This window comes from Epinephelus moara, chromosome 18 (assembly GCF_006386435.1).
Source record: "Epinephelus moara isolate mb chromosome 18, YSFRI_EMoa_1.0, whole genome shotgun sequence".
NCBI classification, from domain to species: Eukaryota; Metazoa; Chordata; class Actinopteri; order Perciformes; family Serranidae; genus Epinephelus; species Epinephelus moara.
In genome coordinates, this window is record NC_065523.1 from 35059787 (window position 1) to 35084541 (window position 24755).

Sequence of the window (24755 nt, forward strand, 5' to 3'; positions counted from 1 at the left end):
TTTTCTAATTTTTGGTATGACTAAGTCATGGTATGGTATGCTGTACATAATCACGGAAACTGTCAGTGTGTCATTCTGTCAGTCAGTCATTCTGTCTGTCCCATGTTTTTCTACTCACTGACGTGGTCAATCTATGTGAAACTGCACACAGGCATTGAGGATTGGCATAGGTAGAAGGTGACAAAGCTACCAAAGGGTATGGATGAGTTTATTTATCTATTTTAGTTATTTGACAGTAGTCAGTATCAAGTTCCTAAAATGTTGAGGCAGAGGGTACTTACTGTAGCTCTGGTTGAGGGTGAGAGGCTGTCACCAAATAGTTTGATGGGCACAAGGAAACGGAGATCTGTGTGGGTACATGAGCCCCTAAAAAAGAGGGTGGATCATGGGGAGTACCACCAGTTGATCAATGGCCGTTTTCAGGCATTTTAGGCAGTTTAGGGTGACTCGGGGGCAGTTTGACAACCTGCTGTCTATCGTTGGGCCGTATAGCTCTGGGTATCCAGCAACCGCTACCACCAGTTTCTCCTCCATTGTTTACCAATTGTAAACTTTTTGTTGTGACCACCACAGAAGGCCCGCCGCGTCTCAAATCATCCAAATGGACAATGGGGAAAAAGATGAGGATGAGATGCTTTGAGTTTAAGTTTTTTTCAACTTGAGGCGTTCAGAGCGCATGTCCCAATGCAAAAAACGCTAGCATAAAGCTTCATTCTCATTAAAAACATTTACAAAATGGTGCCTCCAGCTGCTAAAACGCTTTCTGTGTGATCAGGGCCTAAGTTTGGATTCACTGAAGTCACACAGTATCACAAACATAACTGTTTATGGCAGCAGTAGTAGACCAGCAGCTTCCATTTTCAGGAAGGTAAAATTACTGTTTCTGTCAGTGGAGTCTGGCTTTGAAGAGCGCATTGATAGATAATATCACTTTTAGTTAAGTTTCCAGTTGGAGAGGGACGTCTGTTTGGTAAGTACTGAGCATTTGACTGGATAAATGACACTTGGATTATACTATCTGAGTGTGTAAATAGTTACAGTTTTGCTGTTGTTAAATTCAGAACCCCATGACTTCACTTGACAATTTGACAATTTTCTCAGTTTTTGGTTTCTTCATTCACCGTGGAGGCATGTGAGACAATCGATGAGGCCAAGATATCTGGATGTTTCCTCCCCTGACCCCTCAATCAGCCCAAAATACAAACCACCCAAACACACCAAATCGTTGTTGCTGAGGAGTGCTGGCAACCGACATCATACTTAACTCTGCTGCTCTACAGTCAAATTGGCCCACTTACCCACATAAGAGTCAGCTTGGCCTGCTCACTGAGTGTAACAGTGTCCTGAAGTGTACTCTGCAGCCCGCCGTGCACACGTTTCCCTCTGATCTGCTGTGTTGACATTATGAAGAGCAACATTTCCTCTTGATAGTACTCTCAGCATCTAGCTGACATTGCCTTACTGTGCTGTTTTATTCATTACCAGCCAGTTACAGTACATTAGTCCTGTGTGTGTATGTGTGTGTACGGTATGGGTGTTAATGTATCTTGGTGCTCAAGATTTCTCTCCGACAAAGTGTATTATTTATGTTATTCTTTTGATATCCATCGCTTTGTTTTAGCCGCTCTGCACTGGCATGAAGACACGATTGTGTTTGTGTGTCTTAAGAGAGATTAATTGGAATTCACTGTTCACCCCCCCCCCACCACCCCCTCTTAACCCAAATCCCATCCACTGTCTGCTGAATGAGGCTTTGTGCAGACATCAGGATGTGAGGAGAATTTAAAGTTTCTCCCAAATTCTGTCCGTCTCACTCTCTCTTTCACATGCAGTGTTTTAGTGTATGACTTACCAAACACACACACACACACAACATTGAAGTGATGAATGGCGCCATTAACACTTTCCCCGCCAGATAACACTTGAATTTGTACATTTTCATTAAAAAAACATTTTGGACAAAAAGCTGAGAAAAACGCATTATTGTCAAAGAATGTAATTTTCAAGTACAAAATCAATTTCACATTTACATTTTTTAATTTTTTTTTCTCATTTCCTTACGTCAGTTTGAATTGTATAAATGAAAATAATGGTGTTTTTCCACCGAGCAGCACGGTATAGTTCAGTTCAGTGCCTTTTTTTCCGTTTCCACTGTGAAAAGTTGTGGATGGTACCAGTGGAACTGTTCTGTACCGTCCCCATGTTTGGTCCCCCCTCTGTTGGGGTACCTAGCACACAGATCTGGTACTAAAAGGTGGAGCTGTGAACACTGCAGTCTGATTGGTCAGTAGAGGACGGTCACTCTGCTCAGGGCTGAGTTGTGTCTGGTTTTGAGGCTCATGTAACCACTGTTCATACTGTGGAGAGTTTTATTAGTAAACTGTAACTATAAAATGAAAGGATGTTTTGCTGCCTCTCACAGCAGCTGGAGTCTGAGAAAAAATAACTTCATTCACTGGGCCGACTGCCGGCAACTTTTAAGGTGGAACGTTAACTTGTAATGTTACTCAATGCATGAGTTGATGACGTGAATCCATCAGCACACCTTAAATTTCACTGTGACAACTTTGACCATCACTTTAGTTTTTATATGACACACACTTTTAGTAATGACTTTAAAAATATAGATTAATTTGGAGCGGATTATGTGAAGGTCATATATTCTAATCCTCACTTCCTGTGGGCTACAGCAACACTAAACCCCTGAGCTTGCCTGAGAAGGACTAAATGCACAAAGCTGCTATTTTTAAATATCCCATGGAGAGAGACTCTCACTGCAGCCTGTTCTATTTTGTTCTGAAAATGTGGGCGTGCAGCCTCGTTCTGTGGACGATAAACCAGGTGCAGACTGATAAAGGAGGAAATACAGTGAGTGCTGGGCGGAGCAGTGAGTGACAACAACCCTGCCCACATTTAAGAGTATGTGTTGTCACGTTCAGTGTCAATGCTGTTGTCTCCCTCTACTCTGTGGTCATCTTGTCCACGTGTCACTGGCACCGTCATGGAGATTTCGTTTCTTCTCACTGCTTGCTTTTTCATCCAAATCGGATTCAGAACATTGATCTAAACAGGAATTGTCGGAGTCTGAGTCCATCAACATCTCCACAGCTTGCGCATCCGTAAACTTTTTTCTGGATAGTGTTAAGATAAATCTGACCTCTTATCTGTACTCTTTCTCTTTTTGTTTCTCCTCTCTGATCATCTTTTGATGTAGTAACAACAGTCCAGTTTGGACCATGTTTTCCTCTCTTCTGCCTTTTCTATCCCGGCAGCTTCCAACAACATCTGACACTCACAGCATCTTCAAGGCCACACATTGCTAAACAGTAAGGTCCACATCCACTCACATAAAAGCTTGCGTCATCATGACCTTGTGTTACACTGTTTTAATCCACATCTTCCTAATAATAATGAACAACATTTTCATCACCAGTAACTTCCTGATAAACCCCAGTCCCAACTTTCCCCTATAAAAACATCACTCCATGCAATTTCTAGCTTAGGGTACATTTATTAAATTACTAGTATTTTTGGCAACACTACACTGTAACAATTAGGTTGAAAGTCCGGTCCCAAGCCCCATCATTATTATTGCTGCGTGTGAAATGCAGGTGTTGGTGAGATAAGTGAATGAATGAGTAATAAAATGGCAGAGTAAGGGCTGGAGAATTCCTGCACGGCCTCTACCCCCAACAAAATGGACTTAATCTCTATTTATAGAAACAGATGAGCCAAGTTGAGCTGACGGGCCATTAAAACTTAATCAAAGGGATGGTTTTCTGTCACCCACTGGCAGCACCAGGCAGAGGTCTGCTAACCACGATGTGTGACAGAGGACAAAGCGTGACGGATTGGCAATTGGATGAAGAAAAATAGGAAAGAGGAAGCAACATGAAAAAGGTGTGAAGAGAGAAAAATACAGGCAGGAGAAGATGGAAGGGGTTGTAGAGAAGAGGAGAATCCAGACAGTGTGACAGACAGAAAATTGATTTGGTTCATTTTGGTCTAAAATGGCAGACCACATTCCTGTTAAAAACCATACTATATTTCACGCAGGATTGTAGTCTTCTGTTGACAGGTCTTCACCAAACATACTGTGACGAATATGGGGGGTGCAGCTGTATCAGTAGTACAAGTGCTAGCTTCCCTGCTGGCATCCTATGGACAGAGCGCAAAGGGTCATACTCTGAAAACCACGTCTACCGGAGGGGAAAACTATCGGCGCCATGATATGTAACTGAAGGCTTGAAACACGAACAAAGCTAGTTAGCTTAAAACAATTCGATTTTAGCAACTTAATGGATTGTTTTAGCATCATATGTCTACCAGAGACCAAAAGTTACAAACGATATTGTCGGTCTGTCACAGTGTCCACTTCTCTTTACCTTCCTTATCTTGGAAAAATGATCCTGCTGAGTAGCCAGTAGTGACTTTGATATTTACAACTGTTTGATGTAATTACCAGGTAAGATCTTCATTTAGCTTCAGTTAGCTTCAACCACTACAGTTTGTCGAGTCAAACTACCAAAGTGCTTGCTGCACATAGGCATAGGGAGTGTCAAGCTGTAGGTTCAATTCCATCTCATGGCCTCTCAGATATTTTGGCTTGCTTTGTAACCGTTTCGGGCAGTCAACATCTACCTGTCTTTATTTTTTCGGGAACGTGCTTTTATTGCACGTAACATAAGTTAAGTTATCATCAACTGGAGTCTATAAAGTCTTTCACACTGAGCCAGAATGAAACAAGAGCATATACATGTAACTCAGGTTTTCGGTGTGCCACATACAGGCCCCTACAAACGCAAGTCACTGATAGGCGTTATTTAGGAGAAACACTGTTTTAGCATGTCTAACTTCACCATTAGTATTAGTATTAGTAGGCCAGTAATACAGGTTTTATAGATTCATATACTATTTATACTATAAAGCATATCTACTTTAATTAATAGTGACATAAGCCCTATTCGGACAGGATTAGTTTAACGTGGAGACGTGGGGTAAAGTAATTATTACCAGGGATTTTAGTCCCGTCCGAATGCGTCATGTCTGTAATCATTACAGATAATGTCAGTAAAAATTACGGCGATTTTTACCTTCTGTAAAACGGTCCGGAGAAAATACCTTGGGTAATATTAATCCTGTGCGAACGCGATCCTATGTAACAAAATGCATGTAAATATTTCGTCACGTCCTGTTTACAACCATTTTTCCACGTTTACAACTAGTTTTCCGTGTTTTTTGATGATGGAGGCGCTAGAAGAAGCATTTGGTGTTTTCAGCAGTCGTGATAGTAGACATTCTTCTAATGATCGCATAGCCCTACGTGGGAGACCAATCAAAAAGGTTGAGAAGAAAGCACTTCAGAGCCACGAGACTTCTGGTTGTGTTAGGTAAGCCTAATATAAATCCATATTGCTAATCGTTGTGTACACACAATCCTGATCATGGGCAATATTTCATATTGAGCTAATCATTAATTATTATTTCCACACACATGCCTACAGGGAGGTGACGTGACAGACACAGACATCCTGTGGTAAACTGACATTAGTCCACATCCCTATGTAAAGCTAATCCCGTCCGAATAGTACTATAGAGAGACAAGGAAGGCAGGGAAGAGAGAGGGGATGACATGCAGCAAACGGCCGAGGTCCTCTCAAAGCCAGGCTGCTGGGGTAAAGGTTTGCACTGTACCAGGTGAGCTACCAGTGCGGCTCTCATTTTACATTTTAATAATGTTCCAACATATTAAAACAAGACAAAAAAAATACTTTTTTTTAAAATCAAAGTGACTTTAATGAACATTTTATCACCCGATTCTGCAGTTCCTCTCAACGCTTAGCTCAACTTTTGAATGCTTTGCTAAAAGTGTCACAACAGAGCAATGTCTTGGTTTAAAACACTACTGAGGCCACTGGTGTAAACCCCTTAGCTGTCACTTTCTAAAATAATTTCAGTCCTTAAAAAAACTGGTGTTGTGTAACTGACGGGAAGTCAGTCGTTACAAATTCAAGCTGCGTAGCCAAACAAAACCACAGAGCTTTATTTTTTGATTTTGGGGTTTTGTTTATGTAGAATGATTCAGGAAATGTTTAATTAATTTCCAATAATTAATGTCACTTCTCATGAAGATGATACTGTCAGACAGTGTGGAATAAGGTGTTTTAACTGGTCTTACAGCTACTTGAGGGGAAATAAAAGAATGTAAAAAGATAATTGGATGTTAAAGGGTTAATCACACACTGTTTTTTCCAGCGATTTATCGATACATTTTAATTCTGAATATCTGAAACCGTTTCAGTACACATTTCTCACAGTATTGATACACCAATATCTGCTGTGCTTTCTTGCTGTCTCTTATTGTTAGTGATTGCTAGTCAGTCATTTGGCAATTCTTTCCTTTTACCGAGAAAAATAGTGGTTGTATGCTTATTATATTTATCCCTATGGTATCAAAAATGTTAGCCATTATCAATATTTTTCAAGGTATTTTATTGACTTCAGAATTTTTAGTATGTTGACAACACTAGTCCCAAATAAGTCCTAGCCAGGTGAAGAGGGTGAGACTGTAACTTTAAGAGCTGTACGTACAAACTGATGTGCTCTTAGTTCCTTATACTGTGGTCGGCACAGTTTTAGTAACTGCATCTATTTCACAGACACAATGAGAGAGACAGTTTGGTGCCACTGGCATCTCAGCAGCTCGTCTTCAGGTTTAAAGTTTGAGCTTTTCAGTTTAGTTACAGAAGAGTTGATAATGACAGCTCAGCCATATTTGTAAAGGTGAAAGACAGTATGGATGCATGGGGGCTGCTATCTCTGCAGCCACCAGTCCACATCACAGAAGAAGCTCTGAGAGTCACAGCTGCTCGGTAAGGAAATAAACAGTTGCATGTAATATCAGTATGAATGTTGGATGCAGAACATTTTTGTCTTTTATCAGAATTGTGCTAAGCAGCAGTAGCTGCCTGTGTTTTGCATGCATTGGCTTAACTTCATGTTATTTCACTTCCTATTCCCCTACAGCAGCGTAGGAGAATAAGAAGAACTAGACATGGTGTGTGTGTGTTTGTCCTTTTTGCTTGCTGTCTGTGTGCCTGTACCCTTTGTGTGAGTGTGTGTGTTACGACAGATCGAGATTGTGCACCAACGAGAGCCATCTGCCACACAGTGAGGGCTCGGAGGGTCAGTGACCTCGCACTGCGGAGTGTCTGAGTCAGATAAACCCATGACCGTGTGTGTCGCTCACTGACAGGAAGAGGACAGAAGTCAGACAGCGATGGGTACCGTCACAAACAGGCCATGGTCTGTGATCACTCAGTGCTGCTGGTGTGTGATCTCTGCTCGTTCACGTCTCCAAGGTGACGACTCAGCTCGCTGCCCCGCTTTTCCTGTGAATTTAGATTTTGTAGGAGCTTCCAAAAAGTCAGCCTCCAGTCGACTCGGCACACAGCAGGCGAATGTCCATCTCTCCCTCGTGTGTGGAGTTTGTCTCCATATGGCATGCGGAGAGAGTTTTTTATTTTCTGTTAAAAAAGTAGAGACTCCCTGTGAAGATTTTTTAAAAGATTTTTGCTATTGGTGTCTCAGGGTCATATTTAAACGGTCTGTAGAAGTTCCTGGCACTGGGGTTCGACAGAGTAAAATAAGGGTACTGTTACACGAGCAAAATTAAACCTGACCGCCTGATCACTTCCATTCAGTGCGAACAGAGCGACGGATTAAACATCCACTTCTGGGGGCAAAGCAAATTTACATCTTTGCACTCTGTGGAGTTCAACTTTGGTGAGATGCTACCTGGCTGGCAGTGAGTTGGGAGACAAACATGGAACGTAAGAAACTGGAAGCTGTACCAATAACGTCATATTACGTGGTGTTTATTAGCAAGCAAGCTAACATTAGCTCACAATGGTCTTTTGTGCATTTAGGAGGGGCAAAATGGTTGTAATTAGTACCTTAACTAATCACGGGTGTGTTTGGCTGTGACATGAATTCAGCCAATGTGAGTGTCATCTCCCATTCCCTTTAAAAGCCGGTTGCGCCTGCACCTGGTGCACAGCGATTTAGATGGCAGGTTCAGCAAATTGGTGAAACAAGCAATATTGTGCTGAGAGTAATGCAGTAAGAGCAGTAATTTCACTGCAGCAAATACGGTAGGCTATTTAAGCAGCAAACTGTAGTTACAGGGTGCTTTCACACCTGCCCTGTTTGGTTTGATTCAATCGAACACAAGTTTGTTTGCCCCCTCAGTGCGGTTCGTTTGGGCAGGTGTGAACACAGCAGTCACACTCAGGTACGCACCAAAACAACCAGACAGAGACCTTCTTGAAGAGGTGGTCTCAGTCTGGTTCCAAATGAACTCTGGTGCAGTTGGTTTGTGGTGAGAAGGTGTTCGACCTGGACGTGAAGCAACTGCAGTCACATGACACATTGTTTGGGTTAAACATGAGCATGTTACAGTCCTGGAGGATTATTAATGTGCACCTCCTCCTGTACTGCCTTAATATGCACATTCAGCACATCCAATGCATCAAAACATTGTTTTCTAGTTGGAGCCGCGCCTCGTTTTCAAACTGTATGGTTTGACTAAAATGAACAATGACAGCAATATAGTCCACGATGAGCAGCGCTAAAATCAACCTGCGTAGTTGTCCCTCCATTGTGACATTAGAAAGTGTCACATTTATCTTGCAAGTGTACTCTTCTTCAACGTTTGCTTTACTTCCTGGATTTTTCCCACATGGAAATTCTGACCAATCAAGAGCAGCTTTCTCACACAAGGCATTTGATCTGGTCCTCTTGTAAATGCTGCCGTGAGAACACGAACCAACTCTAGGCAATTATACAGCTTTGGAACAAAATTAGTCCCTGATTCAGACCAAAGGAGACGACTCTAGGTCTGAAAGCATCTGTAAACAAATTCAACCCCTGTGCAGCCGTCATGAACAGAGAAATTACCTACAGAGACCAAAACTGCTTTTTGTACCAGACTGTAAACGTGTTTATTTCTGCTGTAAAGTTTGACTTTTCAACTTTGAGGTTTATGTGGTTTACTCACTCTTCGAGCCAGGCTCAAGTGGCTATTCAAGGAACTACAGGTTTTGGGACTGACTTCATTTTTTAGTACGCAGGTTGCAGCTTGGTGTGAAACAAGCAAAGTGTCTGACTTTAGACTATGTTTTTGTCGGTTAGTGGCGCAATGGCTTTCTGCTGCCTCAGAATAACAGTGCACCAACAATGCGCTTGACTACGCCTCATTTTGAGACCTATAAGCCCATGGACGCACAGATGGGCACGAGTACATTTGCTACTTACACTACATGGGTAAAATGACAACTGTGTCGGCTTTGCGCCGGGTGTTAGATGAGGCCCTCAGTGTTTTGTGTCCTTTTAACAGCTCTTCGTGAATTGTGGGAAAGTTTTGTCCCTTGACCTTTTCTGTCAGTGTGGTTAATTTTCTAAATTCACTGTCATGTGAGCAATAGAAATAGTACTGCTGATCTATGCAGATATGTACTGTACTGTGCTTCCACATGCACACACACATACACACACAGACACACGGTCTGATAGTCCATTTAACACAACCACAATCTATCACAACAGCTTTGGAGACCCAGTAGCAGGAAGCAGAGTGGCTGTGAGCTCTCTCACTTACAAAACCACCCGATGTGTGTGTCCTCGTGTGTGTGTGTGTGTGTGTGTGTGTGTGTGTGTGTTTGTACAAAGTGCATGACGCCTCAGTCTCTATCTGGCAATGAGCAGAACAGGAAGCAGCGAGGTGGGGCTCGGTCTGTGCTGTTCTCTCTTCCTCTCCTCCGCCTCGTTCACTTGCTCCTGTTTTAGACTGGCTTTTGATTCCCGGCGGGAAGGACATCCTGGACTTTTGAGGAGGCAGGAATAGCACTCGGTGTTGTCTGATTGGCGCTACTGTCAGTGCTGTGACAGAGGGTAGGGAGGGGTCCCGGGAGCAAAGCCAGAAGGAGGCCAAAGATGGCCAGTGAGGACGCACTGGAGGACCTGCCAGGAGATCAACTGGTTGACTCCCTGGTACAAACTGAGCAGAGTGACACAGAGTCTTCGGTAGGCAACTGTTGCCACAGCAGGCCTCAGCATGGCCGCCTTTTCTCTTTTCACCCATTGCTATGGCCCTTCTCTTTTCTGTCGGCTTCCTCGTTCACTTCCTGTAAAAACATCTCCTATCTGACAGCGAATCACTTGTGAGTTTTCATTCCTGTCTGCTGTGGTGATTTCGCTCCGCTGTGTGAGCTGTCTTATACCTCGCTTCAGAGGTTCTTTGTTGTAAAACACCAGGGATAAAGTTGCATTGTGCTGAACAGGAGTGCGTCACGGCACAAACTCTCCCTTCCTGTCGTTCATGGTGTGTTACTGCCTCTGCTTTCTCTTCTGCCTTGTATAGCTGTGGCCCTTGCTGCTGCTCACACTGAGAGCTTCTCAGGCCTGCCACATAGAGCAGGATACATGTTCATGTCTGTGTGCTTCTCAGTGATGTCAGTGTCTGTATTGGTTTACATCTTTCAGCACAAGTACTTTGACAAAATAACACATTTTCCCAGTGCTGTAAATCTTCATGACTTTGTTCTACAACCATGTTTGTGGTACATGCTTGATTACATTGCCTCAGTGTTGTGCAATGACATAACATTGCATTAAAGCAGCACTTAAAACCCAGCAAGCACTCATGGCCAGTGCCATGTGGTTCAGTTGGCTGCTCGGGCAGTGCCTGACTGTTGTACTGCATTGTGTTGCAGATGGATTATGGCTTTAATGAGAGCAGAGCTGTAGCCCCGGCCTGCATGTAGCTGGATGGACACAGAGACCTAAGAAGTTGTAATCAGATCTGCTAAGCTGGGTGGTTGGCTGCATGGTGCAGTGAAAGGCCCTAAGCAGCCCGTCATTATACTCTGGCAGAGGGGAGGGGACAGTCCTCAGTGTCCGAGTGTGTGTGTATGTGATCTGATGAGATCTAATGTCACAACATTGAATTAATGGATGGCATCTTCAGGCTCTGAAGCCCCTTTGTAATAGGTTTATGAAGAATATGTGAGGTTTTTTGTACGTAGAAACATATACAAGGGTGTGATTTGAAGTACACTTATTATTGTAAATGGTTGAACAACGGCAAAAGTGTTCTGAGGTGTGTAAAGCTGCTTTGACGCCTCTACTTTGACCTTGTTTCGATTATACAGCATCCAATGAGGACCCAGCAACCAACATCAAAGAGGCAGAGAGTGTGTAGCCAGAGCGATTTTAGACAGCAGCTGATGTTTGTTCAGTTAGCTGAGCTTATAACGTTATGAACAATACAGTTGTAATTCTGCATTGCTAAACGAAAACGACTGCCAGCAGCTGCTACCATCGATCTTAACTGTTGTGTTGTCTCGTCTTATACTAAAAATAATAGAAATAAAAGCTTAGATCCTGGGTAGTTAGCGAAACATACCCACCCCGTATCATCTGTCATCAACGTTTTCTGACACCAACTGTGCATAAAGCTATTAATTAGCATAGTATTGAGTTATGATTAGCTGTGCTTTATATCACTTTCACCCACCTGCATTTGAGCCTTTAAATGCTGCTGCTCTGTTACATACAGTATGTTCCTTGTGCAGAGCTTATAGTGTTCCGCTAAGACTGTGTCGAAGAGGTGTTGACTCACCTGTTGTATTTTTAGACCTTCAGTGTGGTGGTGGTGTTGGGGTTGATAAGGTGTTAACAATATTTTGTCTCCTGTCGTGGGTTTTATTGCGAGTATCAGGTCCAATTTGAGGGATTTCTTTGTTGTTTTTAATTCATGTCGACTTAATTTGTTTGATATGGAGAAAAATTGGATTTTATAGTAAAAAAGAAACTGGTATTATCCTCACTTCTTGTGTAAGGAAATATAAACAAGATATAAACAATAATGATACTGCAGCTGTTGCACATATTTTTACATTTACAAAACGATCAAACCGTTTTTGGATTTGTTCGTGGAAACAGTGGCTGCATGCTTATGACTTTTTCATTGCAGCAGTTGACTGACATTTGAAGGCCGGCATTGCTAGGAGACAAGACACGTGCATCTGTCCCTTTATAACATTTAACAGATGGGAAAAGCCATCACACTGTTAAGTTTGTATTCCACCCAGAAAGTGGACGCTAGTTAGCCTAGCTCGCCAAAGTTAGCACTGATTCCCACTCAGTGTTACTTTTCGTTCATGTTGTATCTGCTGAGTCACGGGCAGCTCCAGCATTATACCAAGGATAATTTAGGAAGCTAGTGTGAACCAAAAAGTCACACTCCCTCGATATCACAAAAGGCCTGTCCCAATACCCACACTCCCCCTAGAAATACCCACTTGCACTTGGTTGTGCGTGTTCACGTTTAGGCTAGTGGTGTCCCAAAACAGAATCAAGGTAGTGGAAGTGGTTTCCAACACTTAAAAGCTGCCCTAGATTCCAAGGGAGCACCGACCCACACTTTCAACGAAGTGGAAGATGAAATTTCCCAGAACCCCTTGCGACACCCATCAAAAGCAGATATAGGCTACAATTTGTTACTGTACGATCGGAATGTAGGCTTTACAAACAACAGATGGTTGGACTAGCGTAAACGGATCAGCAACTCGGTTGAACACAGCATCAGAATATTTAAACAAATCAACTTACCCGAACAAAATCGATCAGAACTAGAAGACGTCGTAGGCGCCTCCTGTTTTCAGCATTTCTTCTCCGTTGATTCATCAGACGGAGAAGAATAAACATAGCACAGGCGCAACACAAGCACTGGAGCCAGCACTTTCAAACCTGAATGACTACCGGTATCTTGCGTCGCTACTACTACTACGAAAGATCTCTACCCTAATATTTCTCAATTCCCTCATCAAGGGTTATCTCGCAAACGTGGACACTCAAGTGGAAGATTTAAGGGGTAGAAATGGGATTGGGCCTAATTCAATCCAGTCCAAGCTTATGCTTATAGCACATTTCACTCACAAGGAAATTCAAAGTGCTTTACATAAGCATAAATATACAAAAGGAATAAAACAGAAAATAATAAGAAAACAGCAGATTTAAGAGACATGTCAGTGTCAGTGTCAATTTTATTTATATAGCACAATTCATTACAAGTAAACTCAAAGTGCTTTACATTAAAAAAACAAAATATCACACAACATTAAAATCCAGAAAAACATCAACACAATGATATAGAGAAGCATAACATAGAAGCTTAACACTAGGTGCGTTTCATCCACATTTTCAATTTGCACATTAAAAAAAACCTGCGATTAAACGCCCAAAAATCTAATCGCTAGATATCGTAAAAACGTTTCTACACTTGGAGGAGGTGCAAAATTGGTGTATTGTTAAAAGGGATAAAAGGCTATTTTGAGGGAGTTCAATGGAAACAGATTCGGTGAATAAATGATGACGCACAGTCATGGTGTATCGTCATTTCACAAGCCGTGCAAGCTCTCTTCGTCATTCTGGGTGGATTTTAACATCTGATAAATGCTCATAGAGCTGCTGCCAGGGCTCTTCCAAAAGCTCAAAGCTTTAATATCAGTTGTTCAAAACTCTCGATATCGATTGTCTATTGTGCTCTCTCTCTACATCATCTTGTTTTGAACTCTTCTGCAGATGTCTGACTGGAGGATTAACACCACCCACTGCTAATCCTGATGAACTCCCAATATTCGCGTAACAGTAGTGGATGGAAAAACACAAATAAAAGTTTTAAGTGTTGATTTAGTAATTACATTTTGGACCAAATAAGAAAACAAGTACTTCCATAATCAATGACTTGGTTGCGTACTCTCTTCTTCCTCTTCCTAACCGGTGTTACTGGAAGCTTTACTGAGCTGTATTTGGTGTTTTACTTTGAACTACAGATGATCTTCTCATCCTAAAAATCACAACGACGTTGGGATGAGTGGTGATTTGAAATCTGGTTGAAAATCAAATGATAATTCAAACTTCTCCATATGAGAATTGAAAACCACAAACAGTGCATGCAGAAGTTTTTGTCATTCGCTTTAGGGTTTTGCGATAAAGGAATTTCCCCTGCAGTGATTAAGTGTAGCTCAACAGCGCAACATGTGCTATTGTGATTGCAAATTATTTTACTGTAAATCAGCTTTATTGTTGGGCCATTATTAGGTATATTATTACTTTTTAAATAACTAAGATGACACAGTTTTAAAACAAATTAAATACGTGTTTATTGTTAAATGCAGATCACAGAAGGGCAATGAGGTGTAATAAGGAGCGCAGTATTTTTTCAGTCTTGACACTTTGGTTGTGTCTGGTTGCGATGATACAGAATATCCACAGAAGGAAAAATGTCAGCTCAAGGTATATTTAGCGCCTCGTCATGCTGCTGGATACTTGCAACATGGTGTGAATATGTGGTGCTCCCATAAAATAATTTTGCCATCCCCTGCGGTAAGCTTGTATAGCACAGTATTGTAATATTGTGGTTATCATGACAGCCCTGATTGTCTTTAAACAGATATGTTTCATGTTTTTATACATGTGCACTCTGTGTTTGTGTTTTCTTGTGACCGATCCAGAAGCAGACAAGACTCTGATTGATTTTGGTTTGTTTTAACGCTGTTCTGATCTGCTGTAATCTGGTTAGTGTTGATCAGTAGGAGAGCTGATGTGAGCACTCAGCTCTTTACACACTAAAGCGCTGCCTCTGCTTTGAAGCTGCCTCACCGTCTGAGCTCGGCAGGTTTCACATGTTGAGGATTCACTCGGGAGTTGCTCTTTTTTTTCTCTCCTTTCATCCCACAGTGCTCCACTTCGTCAGAACTGCACAGGGTGACTGTTACCAGCTTTGTCTGTTGTAGCCTCGGCTCAGCAGCTCTCAGCTGGAGATGTCACCTTTTGAAACTGTTGCGCTTTCAACTCAAATTGAATAATCCCCCACGTATGCAGTGGGCTAAATATAGTTTAACTTTCTGTTTCATATTGTGCTTTTTTTCTGCACACGTCACAACACTTCCACTTCATTTTTGGCTGTTACCTCTTTCTCCTTTTGTGCCTTCTCCTTAACCTTCTTACCCTCCTCCTTTTCTCTCACAGAGCGATCCAGGTGGGCTGTCGGTGCTCCAGCAGCTCGGTCTGGACCAAAACTCTGACTTCTCCGACTCCAGCGTACAGCAGCGCCTGGACGAGCACCGCGAGAGGATCCGCAGAGAGATCCGCAAGGAGCTGAAGATCAAGGAGGGTGCGGAGAATCTGCGCAGGGCCACAACAGACAAGAGGAATGCCCAGCAGGTGGACTCGCAGCTCCGCAGCTCCAAGCGCAAGCTGGAGTCCCTCCACGCTCAGCTGCAGGAGCTGGACGCACACATCGTGGTCAAAGGACCTGATGACAACAAAGGTAAAGTATCCGCCATGGAGAGGTGGTTTATAAACTCCTGTGCCACTGAGGGATGTGAAACAGTTAGAGAATACTTTTGAGGATTCATCCTCTGGGGAACATAGATGTTTTGCAAAAAGCTTTCTACAAGTCTTCACTCCAGCAACACTTGTAGTATACAGAGCAACTTTGCAACTTTCAGCTTGTGATCAAAGGAGTTGGTCTTGGAAAAACGTTGATTTATATACTACAAGTGTTGCTGGAGGTTCTGCGTCTCTGGTCTCCTTTGCCTTCCCTAAAGATTGGAAACCTCCACCCTGCTTCTGGGTTAAGGTTCTGGAAATATTTTATGACAGTAATGGAGCTAGTCCACGGAGCCAGGCTGCTAGCATAGCTACAAATCTCAGTCACATAATCCACATTACTACTTGTTTGTCTTTCATATTTGGTATTATGCTTCTCAAGGCACCAACAAATTTTGATTTTCAGAACTGTACCTGTTAGCTACTATTTATTTGCAACTGAGAATACATCCACACTAATACACTTTGGTTTTAAAATGCGCAACCCTGATCACACAGAAAGCGTTTTAGCACCTGGAGGCACCTTTTTGTAATTTTTTTAATGAGAACGAAGCTGTTTGGTCGCTGTTCTTGCGTTGCGATGCACCTGGCGTTTCTGCACTCTAAGCGTCTGTGCTCGTAGCAGTGCTCTGAACTCCTCGAGTTGAAAAAACTTCAACTCAAAGTGGAAAAACGCCCCAAGTCATCACTTAGTCATCTTTTTTTCCCATTGTCCAATCATTTAATTTGAGAGGCGGGCCTTCTGTGGTGGTCACGATGACAAGTTTACAGTTGGTAAATAATGGAGGTGGCGGTGGTTGCTGGATACACAGAGCTATACGGCCTGATGATAGACAGCAGGTTGTCAAACTGCCCCAAATTTTTCCTAAAATATGCCTGGAAACGTCCATCACTTATTACTTAAAAATTGATTTTCAAAACTGTACCCAGGGCTGTACATTAACTTTTTTAACCCATAGCACTGGTGCTACAAAGGGTGATAATTTTGTAGCACAGGCCAGAAAGTTTGTAGCACCTGTCACGATAAAAAAATTTGCTGGGCTATTAATTGCATCAGAAATTATTGTGATAAGCGATAATATTGTGTAATATTGTTCTTTTAAGACCATTTTTATTATTGTTGTAATTTTGCTGTTTTTAGACCATTTTTTAAACTTATATAATGATAATAAAGGCATATTGATGCAAGTACACCCTTTTAAAGAGAAATAAACATTTATTAACAGTAATATTTAGGAATGCAAAAAAGAAAATTTAAATATCTTAAATAACGCGTAAAAATATCGAAATAAATAAATAAAGACCTTATAACTACAAAAAAATAGACTGTCAGTCTCTCACTCTCAGGTGTGCAGTTAAGTTGGTCGTATTCGCTCTTTTTGTTGAGATGGTTTTAGAACAAACCCGGCACACCGGCTCGTCCAAATTACTGGGCTCCCCTCTGTCATTTGGTTTAAATCCAAAATACTCCCACACAGGGGCCGTGGCATTTGGTTTAGGAACAAGTTCCATGTCTTTCTCTTGCGCTCAACTGTTTTGTTTTTCTCCGCCTCGTCTCCCCCTCCCGAAGATCGCACTGTTTGTGTGGCCCATAGCCCCGCCTCCCACACAGAGACAAAGACACTCGATGACGAGAGCTTTCCCTCCGTTCATTACGCTAATGAACCAACTCACCTGGCTGCCAGACGATGCACAAAAAACGAGAAAAAACAGACCACACACACACACACACACAAGCGGCTCGCAAGCAGTGTCGCACGCGTGCTACCAGGCAAATAAATTCAGCGCACAAACTTTTTTTTTCATCGCACGTGCGACATATGTCACACTGTACAGCCCTGCTGTACCTATTAGCTACTATTTATTTGGAGCTGAGGCTACATCCACACTAATACACTTTTGCTTTAAAATGCATAACTTAAGTTTACGCCTAGCATCTACACCGCTCTGGCGTTTTGGAACCCTTAAAACAGAGAGCTTTGACAACGCTGCTGACACCGGTTTAGCTGAAAACTCCAGGGTTGCCTCTTTGTCTGGACAGACAGAAATGGAGACTTTTGGAAACAAGGACGCAGACCCCTGCATTCACTTCCTGATTGGGTCTTGTTATTCACGATGTGTCAAGTCAAAACATTACTTGTAGTGTTACTCAATGCATGAGATGATGACGTGAATTCATCAGCACACCTTATATTTCACTGTGACAACTTTGACCATCACTTTAGTTTTTATATGACACACACTTTTAGTAATGAGTGGATCTTCAAGCATTTATATAAATTAATTTTAACCGGATTATGTGAACTGCATATATTCTAATCCTCACTCTGGAAAAAAAAGCGTCACAGAGCGTCGTTCCTGTGGGCTCCAGCAACACTAAACCCCTGAGCTTGCCTGAGAAGGACTAAATGCACAAAGCTGCTATTTTTAAATATCCCATGGAGAGAGACTCTCACTGCAGCCTGTTCTATTTTGTTCTGAAAATGTGGGCGTGCAGCCTCGTTCTGTGGACGATAAGCAGTGAGTGACAACAACCCCGCCCACATTTAAGAGGACTGTTTGTGGTGGAAACACTAGGGTCTAGGTACCATGTCTGAAGGGTTACTGTTGGTTCCAGAGGTACTATACCGAAAGTGTTTGGTGGAAACGAGGCTTTACAGTTGTATCACTTCCATGTTGGGCTTTGATATAGTGTTTGGCCACTGGATAATTCAAGTTTCCAGTATGAATGACCTACAAATTTCTAGCCACTCTGTCCCTCAGCCTTCTTTTGGTGAGACCTAGCTGATACACATTGGTGTATTTTTAATGTTTCTAGCCTGTTGAAACAAAGGCCTTTATAATTTTAAACTGCTTGGACCTGGAACATTTAAGTTTTCCTCTCTTTTTGTGAAGCAAACCTGATTTTATCCTTCTTGTGTGGGTAATGTCACCCATTTCCCATTGCCATGGAGGAAGTCTCCCTATGCTGCTCTACTGTGTCGCTGTATTTGCTTTGCAACAACTCCCAATCTGTTTTCGCCGCCTTGACTGCCTTATACTCATGTGTTACTTTCACTAACAGTTCCACCTCGTTGTTGGTCCAAGCCAAGAAATCTCTGGCCTCACTTTTCAGCATCTCTGTTGTATATTCTGTATCTAAGCAACCAACTGCAGAGCAGACAATCTACCTTCTGTTTACACCGGTACATGCATGCCTAGTGTACGTAATGGTCATGTGATATGCGTTTTCAGTGTGTTCGCATGGATGGGGATTATTTATGAAATGCTGCTAAAATGCTTTCTCTACAGAGATCTTTTATTTTAAAATGAAAAACTTATTAGTGAGGATGTGGCCTGAATAACCACCTAAGAAATAAAAAACAATTAAAAAAAGCTGCTGCTCCAACAGTAACCTGACCTCTTACCATCCAACCGCTCTTCTTGCTCAGATACCCCAAAGTCTCCCGGGTCGCTCAATCGGACGTCGGCCAACCAGCACCGCATTGCAGCTTTGGAGCGGCAGCTAAACATTGAACTGAAGGTCAAACAGGGAGCAGAGAATATGATTCCAATCTATGTCAATGGAGGTACCAAGGTATGTGGCTCAATCGTCGCCTGTTCACTTTAACTTACACTGCCGATTCTGTCACATTCAGTCTGAGCTCCTTTACTCTCTCCATGATCTCCTCTTGTGTTTTCTGTCCCTCCACAGGACAAGAAGCTTCTCCAGACAGCTCAGCAGATGCTGCAGGACAGCAAGACGAAGATCGACATCATCCGCATGCAGATCCGAAAGGCCATGCAGGCCACGGAGCAATCTGAGGACAGCCAATGTACCTATCATGCTTTTTGTTTTTCATCCTCGCTCTCATCTTTCAATTGCTCTTTCATCCCACCTGTCACTCTTTCAGCTTATAAACACTGCATATTTTATGATGCGGGTGGTAATGGATCAATTCGTTGCTTTAGAACTTCGCAGTGCACGGTCTTCCAGTCAAACAAACACACTCACACACACATAGTCCATTACAGCCCTCTCGCTCTCCCAGGTTAGAGCCTTATTGATGTTCCTGCATCCCCTTGATGTTGCCCAACAACTAAAAGCCATGCCTCATTTAACAGAGGTTAGAGACGAGGCAGGACAGATGCAGGGAGCCAGGAAGGGAGGGAGACTGAAATAACTGAGTCAGAGATGACGACAGAGTGAAATGGAGGGAAGGAAGGAGAAGAGGGAGAATAAGCAGGGAAGGGGAACAAAGCAGCAGAAAGAGCAACAGTGGTCCTGGAAAGGGCAGCGAGCCTCTAACGGGAGTCTCTCCGTTCTCCTTTATTTTTCTTCACATGCTCTCTTCAGCCCCGTGCTGTAAAGCTGCCATGACTAGTATACTTATATTAAGAAAGGATTACATGACTACTCCTATGTGAAAGTTGTTGCTGGTAGTGACAGACCTCACAGAGGATTATCACCCGACTCTGCAGTTCCCCTCAATTCTACGAGGCTTTACAGCATTTCTTCAGCTCATTGATTCAGTGTTCAGGCCCACAACTTTACTGTTTGGTTTCTTCTCACAGGTCTCAGTAGTGTTGTTTTCAGCCACAGCAGGCAGCTGTTATAAAGGGCCAGTCCTTTATTTATTTATTTATTTATCATGTTTCTTATCATTCTGTAGCTTCCCAGTAGTATTTATAATGTTTTAAAATCCAAACATTCAATTTTGGTGCTCTGTTTTAGCATCAAGATGCCATTTTCTCAAGCCCTTCTAAAATCATTGTTCGGCAACAGGCGTCGGCACGTGTGCACCATTATCAAACCTAACTTAAAGCTAATTCTCTTGCCGTGCCCGTTGTTAACGTACATCATCTGTGCATATGTTGTTCACATATTGTTGACTAAACCTGACTTTGTGTCCCAGCTAAGCCGGACATGTGTGGAGTGGAGCTGCGCGTGGAGGAGCTGTGGCATCACTACCGAGTGGAGCACGCCATGGCCGAGGGAGCCAAGAACATGCTGCGACTGCTGGGTGCAGGAAAGGTCCAAGACAAGAAAGCCATGGCTGAGGTCAGAGAGAGTTGTTATTAAAACATACTGAGTTCCATTTGTTGTTAGTGTTAGATCAGTGATGCTCTGATCAGTGCTTGTAAACACGGAATGATGTTTGCAGGCTCAGTGTGGTCTGAGCGAGTCGTCACAGCGCCTGGACCTGCTCAGGTGTTCTCTGGAGCAGAGGCTGCAGGAGCTCCCCGAGGATCATCCCAAGGCCTGCCTCATCAAGGAGGAGTTAGTGCTGGCCTCCTCCTCGGCTTTCAGCTCCCGCCACAGCACCCCTTATGTTCATAACCAGTACAGTACCCTGAGTAAACCATCGCCACTCACAGGTAGACACACAAACTATCCTGTATTTTTCATTTTTGGTTCACTGTTACTTTACAAGAGGAAGACGCTGTGTTGCGCATGTTCTTACCTGCAGAGGTCGCTCTTTCGCAAAAAATTTATTAATCAAAGTCATTTTTATTAAAGGGATGTTTTTTCTGCTAGGTACTCTTCAGGTGCATCTTCTGGGCTGTGTGGGGCTGCTGGAGGTCGTCCCAGGGCGGAGTAGAGGGACCCCGGTTGTTCTTCCTTCTTACTCTCAGGCAGATGGACGCTCCTCATTCAAACTGAGCGGCCTCTACAGCCGCAGCACCAGCAGCATGAGCCTTAAAATCCCCGGCAAGAACGAGGAGCCTTCCTGTAAGTGTTTCAGTTCTTATCTTCAACAGGTGCCTTTTAATCTTCACAGTTTATAATGTTGATTTATCTGCTGTACGCATGATGTTTAACAGTTCCTGTGTGTGTTGTACAGCGGAGGTGAGCGCAGTGCTGAAGCTGGAGAACACAGTGGTGGGTCAGACAGGATGGAGAACAGTTGGAGAGCAGGCCTGGGACCAGACCTTCACTGTGGAGCTGGAGAGAGTAAGACACAGCACACACGCAGTCCTTTGCAGTGGGATTCATCCTGACCAGCGAACAATCCTTCATGTTACATCCCTGGTATGTTTTCTGTGTGATTAGTCCAGGGAGATGGAGATTGCAGTGTACTGGAGAGATTTCCGCTCCCTGTGTGCTCTGAAGTACCTGAAGCTGGAAGAGTTCCTGGACAACCAAAGACACAGAGTCCAACTGGAGCTGGAGCCACAGGGGCTGCTGCTGGCAGAGGTACAGGACACACACAACAAACAGTAAACACAGCAGGGCTGCAACAATTAAATCCATTTGAATCGATTATTAAAAATAGCTGGCAACGAAATTCATCAATTAGTTGGGTCTGTGTCATGAAGGCACTCACTGTGGCAATGTCTCCACGGTGTCCTAACAGGAAGCGTGCGGCTGACTATCATGTCGTATGCAACCGCTCTTTGTCTGCACTGAGGCCTTGTGCACATGTACATGGATATATTTGAAAATGTAGCTTTTTCTATGTGTAAACGAACATCGATCATCTGTATGAGTATGTGACAGGTCAAATGTGATAACTATTAGCCTTGGCAGCTCCTTACAGCCTGTATTTGCATGCACAGGTACTACAAGGAGACAGGAAATCTGCTTTTGACCTCAGACATACACTCACTGTAGATTTGTTTGTTAACATGTTGTTTTTGTTTCAGGTGACTTTCTTCAACCCAGTGATAGAGAGAGGCCGAAGACTCCAGAGGCAGAAGAAAGTCTTCTCTAAACAGCACGGTACGTTCAAGTGCACACACAGAGGATCCCTTTAAAGCAGTGGTTCCCCACCAAAAGTGGGTCACAAGTCCATTCAAGTCCAAGTCCAGTGAATTTCTGGCACAGAGCTTTTATTTTGAAGTGCTTTAGAGTGAGTGACTAACGGACAGCTACAGCTTGACAACATGGCCAAATGCAAGTATGACACTCAGTATAGTAACCTGTGTGGAGCTTGAACCAATGACTAAGTAGAAATCTGGACGCCGCTGCTGCACCAGTTGGGAACCATTGCTTTAAAGAATAAAATGTGTAAATTCAAAATCTTTTACATGATTAAAGCTACAGGAGACCGCACTCCATCAGACGCTGACGTTAGCATTAACAGATCTTTATCATCTTACAGTAGTGAGACGTAGTTTTACCTTTCATGTTTTGAGTTATATCCCACTCTTTATGTTTCAGGTAAAGCCTTCCTGCGTGCTCGTCAGATGAATGTGGACATTGCTACCTGGGTCCGCCTGCTGAGGAACGCCATCCCCAGCGGAAGCAACACACCTGCATACACACCCAGCTTCACGAGCAACACACTCTCACACAACACAGGGTACGTGACCAGTACACCTGCTACTCTGCATTCTCTTGATTACTTTGTAGATTTGAAGGACATGCAAGTATTTTAGATTAAACATTCAGTGACAATTGTCTGTTGAGAAATGAGGCATGAAAGGGGAACTTCTGTATTTCCCAAACTGGACCCTGTTTTTGTAAGTTTTGTGTCTAAGTGATGGGAACAACTTTTGAAGAGCAGCAGCAATGCCAGGCTGCCAGACAGTGTAGTCCTTGTATGTCCTTGTATGTCCACTAAAAGTGTTTGTTTTTGCCACTTACAGACTCAGATTGTTTTTATAAGTGTCTGACAACTTATGGAGCAGATCCCGACAGAGGTAGACCTTTCTGTTAAAGAGTATCATCCTTGTTGTTTAACCAGAAACAGCCCCAAAGTTACCATCACCAAACCCACCAGACTCCATTCAAATAAACAGTAATTTTAACATACATAGAGCCAGTATATTTTCACATCTAACTCCACTTAACCAGTTAGACATAAAAACTCTGAAAAATAAAGTCTGGGTTGAAAAATACCAAAGTTACCTGTAAGTTGACAAGGACATTTCATTTGAGTGCAGAAATGAACCACAGCAGCATACTCATCATTCGTCATTGATCAGTGAAGCTCAGTAATGAAGCCTACAACCCTAAAGCGTGAACCAATGAAGTAGCAACCCGTTTTGGGGAAAAGTTGATTCACCAGTTTCTCCACCTCATCCTCCACACTTTTTAGAAAGTAGTTTATCTTTTGTTTTGTTTGTTTTTTTCTTGTGTAGCATAAAGGGACTGAACAGTGTTTCATTCTGCAATCCTGTGTTTTATAATGACAATAAATGAACCTTGAGCCATGAAACAATTGAATATCTACAGTCTAATTAAATTGCCTCTTGCTTTTAAAGCCTTGAGACCTCCTGGGTAAAGTATTCATGCAATTGAGCTTCTTGTTCGTGAAGAATTAATTAATTTTACTGCATATTAATCATCTTTGTCCACAGCATGGATTTACAGTTTCAGCAAAGGGCTTTTTTATGCTGTTGCAACAGAAAACCTGATCTGTTTTTTTATGTGTGTGCAGAGAAATCTCTGTGGAGAAGCTGAATCTGGGCAGCGACTCACCTCCCAAAGCTGAAACCAGGAGAGACGTGGTGGATGCACCGGCTCCCTTGGTGAGTGAGAGGGGGAGAGAGGAATGAAAGCCAATGAGGAAGAGAGGATTTTCAGATGAGGGGAAAGATGGGCATCTTTACACTATCATGTTACTATTTTGCTCACTTCCTACCTGCAGCCTTTGGCTCAGAAACAGTGCTCCAGTCACAGGCCGCTGCGCTGTGTGCTGCAGTGAAATCTAAGACAGGCATGGCAGCGGGAGGATGAATAATGAGAGGAATGGGGAACCGAAAACTCAGGGAGACAGCTTTAATGAGACATAATTGGATGGAGGGGAGCTTTAATTTGATCGACGCCAAATCCGCGTGAGTTTCCCAGTGTGAAGAACACAAACTGTAGAGGGCGATAATGTGGGGGAGAGGACTGGAGAGGTGGCATGAAGAGAAACATGAAGACTAAGTAGAGAGAGAAAGAGAAATCTTGACAAAGTTGCTCCCAGCATTTAGTACAGTGGAAAACAGTGCAACTTACAAGATTTTTTAATCTGCTGACCTAAAAGGTGTCAAGAATTAGCTGTAACTTATTGCTCCTAACCTTTTTAACGAAACACAGAAAGCATTTTACACTGCACTGCACTATGTTTGTCTGTTAGATAATTTTGAACATTCTTTAAACTTTCAAAGTGTGCATTTTCAGTTCCTTGCTAAAATTGACCTTTTGCTAAGCCCCGCCTCTTTGTGGTGGTCGGCCAAGCTGTCGCAGTAAGCATGGAGCCCACACTGTAACTAACTGCACTCCCTGAAGAAATATTATCATATTTTTGTAAAAATGAAAGAGTGATTGCAGAGAGAAGCAGACAGAGGGGTCTACAGTCTGTGTTTGAAGGATATATCCAGGATGT

The 24755-nt window shown here is 42.8% G+C and overlaps 1 protein-coding gene across 3 annotated transcripts in view; it reads left to right on the forward strand.

The window, feature by feature from the left end:
* The window catches only part of pkn1b (protein kinase N1b), a 64275-nt gene that overhangs the window by 18900 nt on the left and 20620 nt on the right, over positions 1-24755 (forward strand). The window contains exons 1-12 of one of the 3 annotated variants that reach the window (XM_050069211.1): positions 6679-6872; positions 15094-15394; positions 18888-19033; positions 19151-19271; positions 20352-20497; positions 20601-20814; positions 20975-21169; positions 21282-21391; positions 21491-21634; positions 22084-22159; positions 22601-22742; positions 23823-23913. In XM_050069211.1, coding sequence (XP_049925168.1) covers positions 6804-6872; positions 15094-15394; positions 18888-19033; positions 19151-19271; positions 20352-20497; positions 20601-20814; positions 20975-21169; positions 21282-21391; positions 21491-21634; positions 22084-22159; positions 22601-22742; positions 23823-23913 — 1755 coding nt within the window. In that variant the 5' untranslated portion in view covers positions 6679-6803. Of the gene's footprint in view, positions 1-6678; positions 6873-9812; positions 10084-15093; positions 15395-18887; positions 19034-19150; positions 19272-20351; positions 20498-20600; positions 20815-20974; positions 21170-21281; positions 21392-21490; positions 21635-22083; positions 22160-22600; positions 22743-23822; positions 23914-24755 lie in introns of those variants that run through there. The other 2 variants (XM_050069210.1, XM_050069212.1) reach the window with 2 other exon arrangements.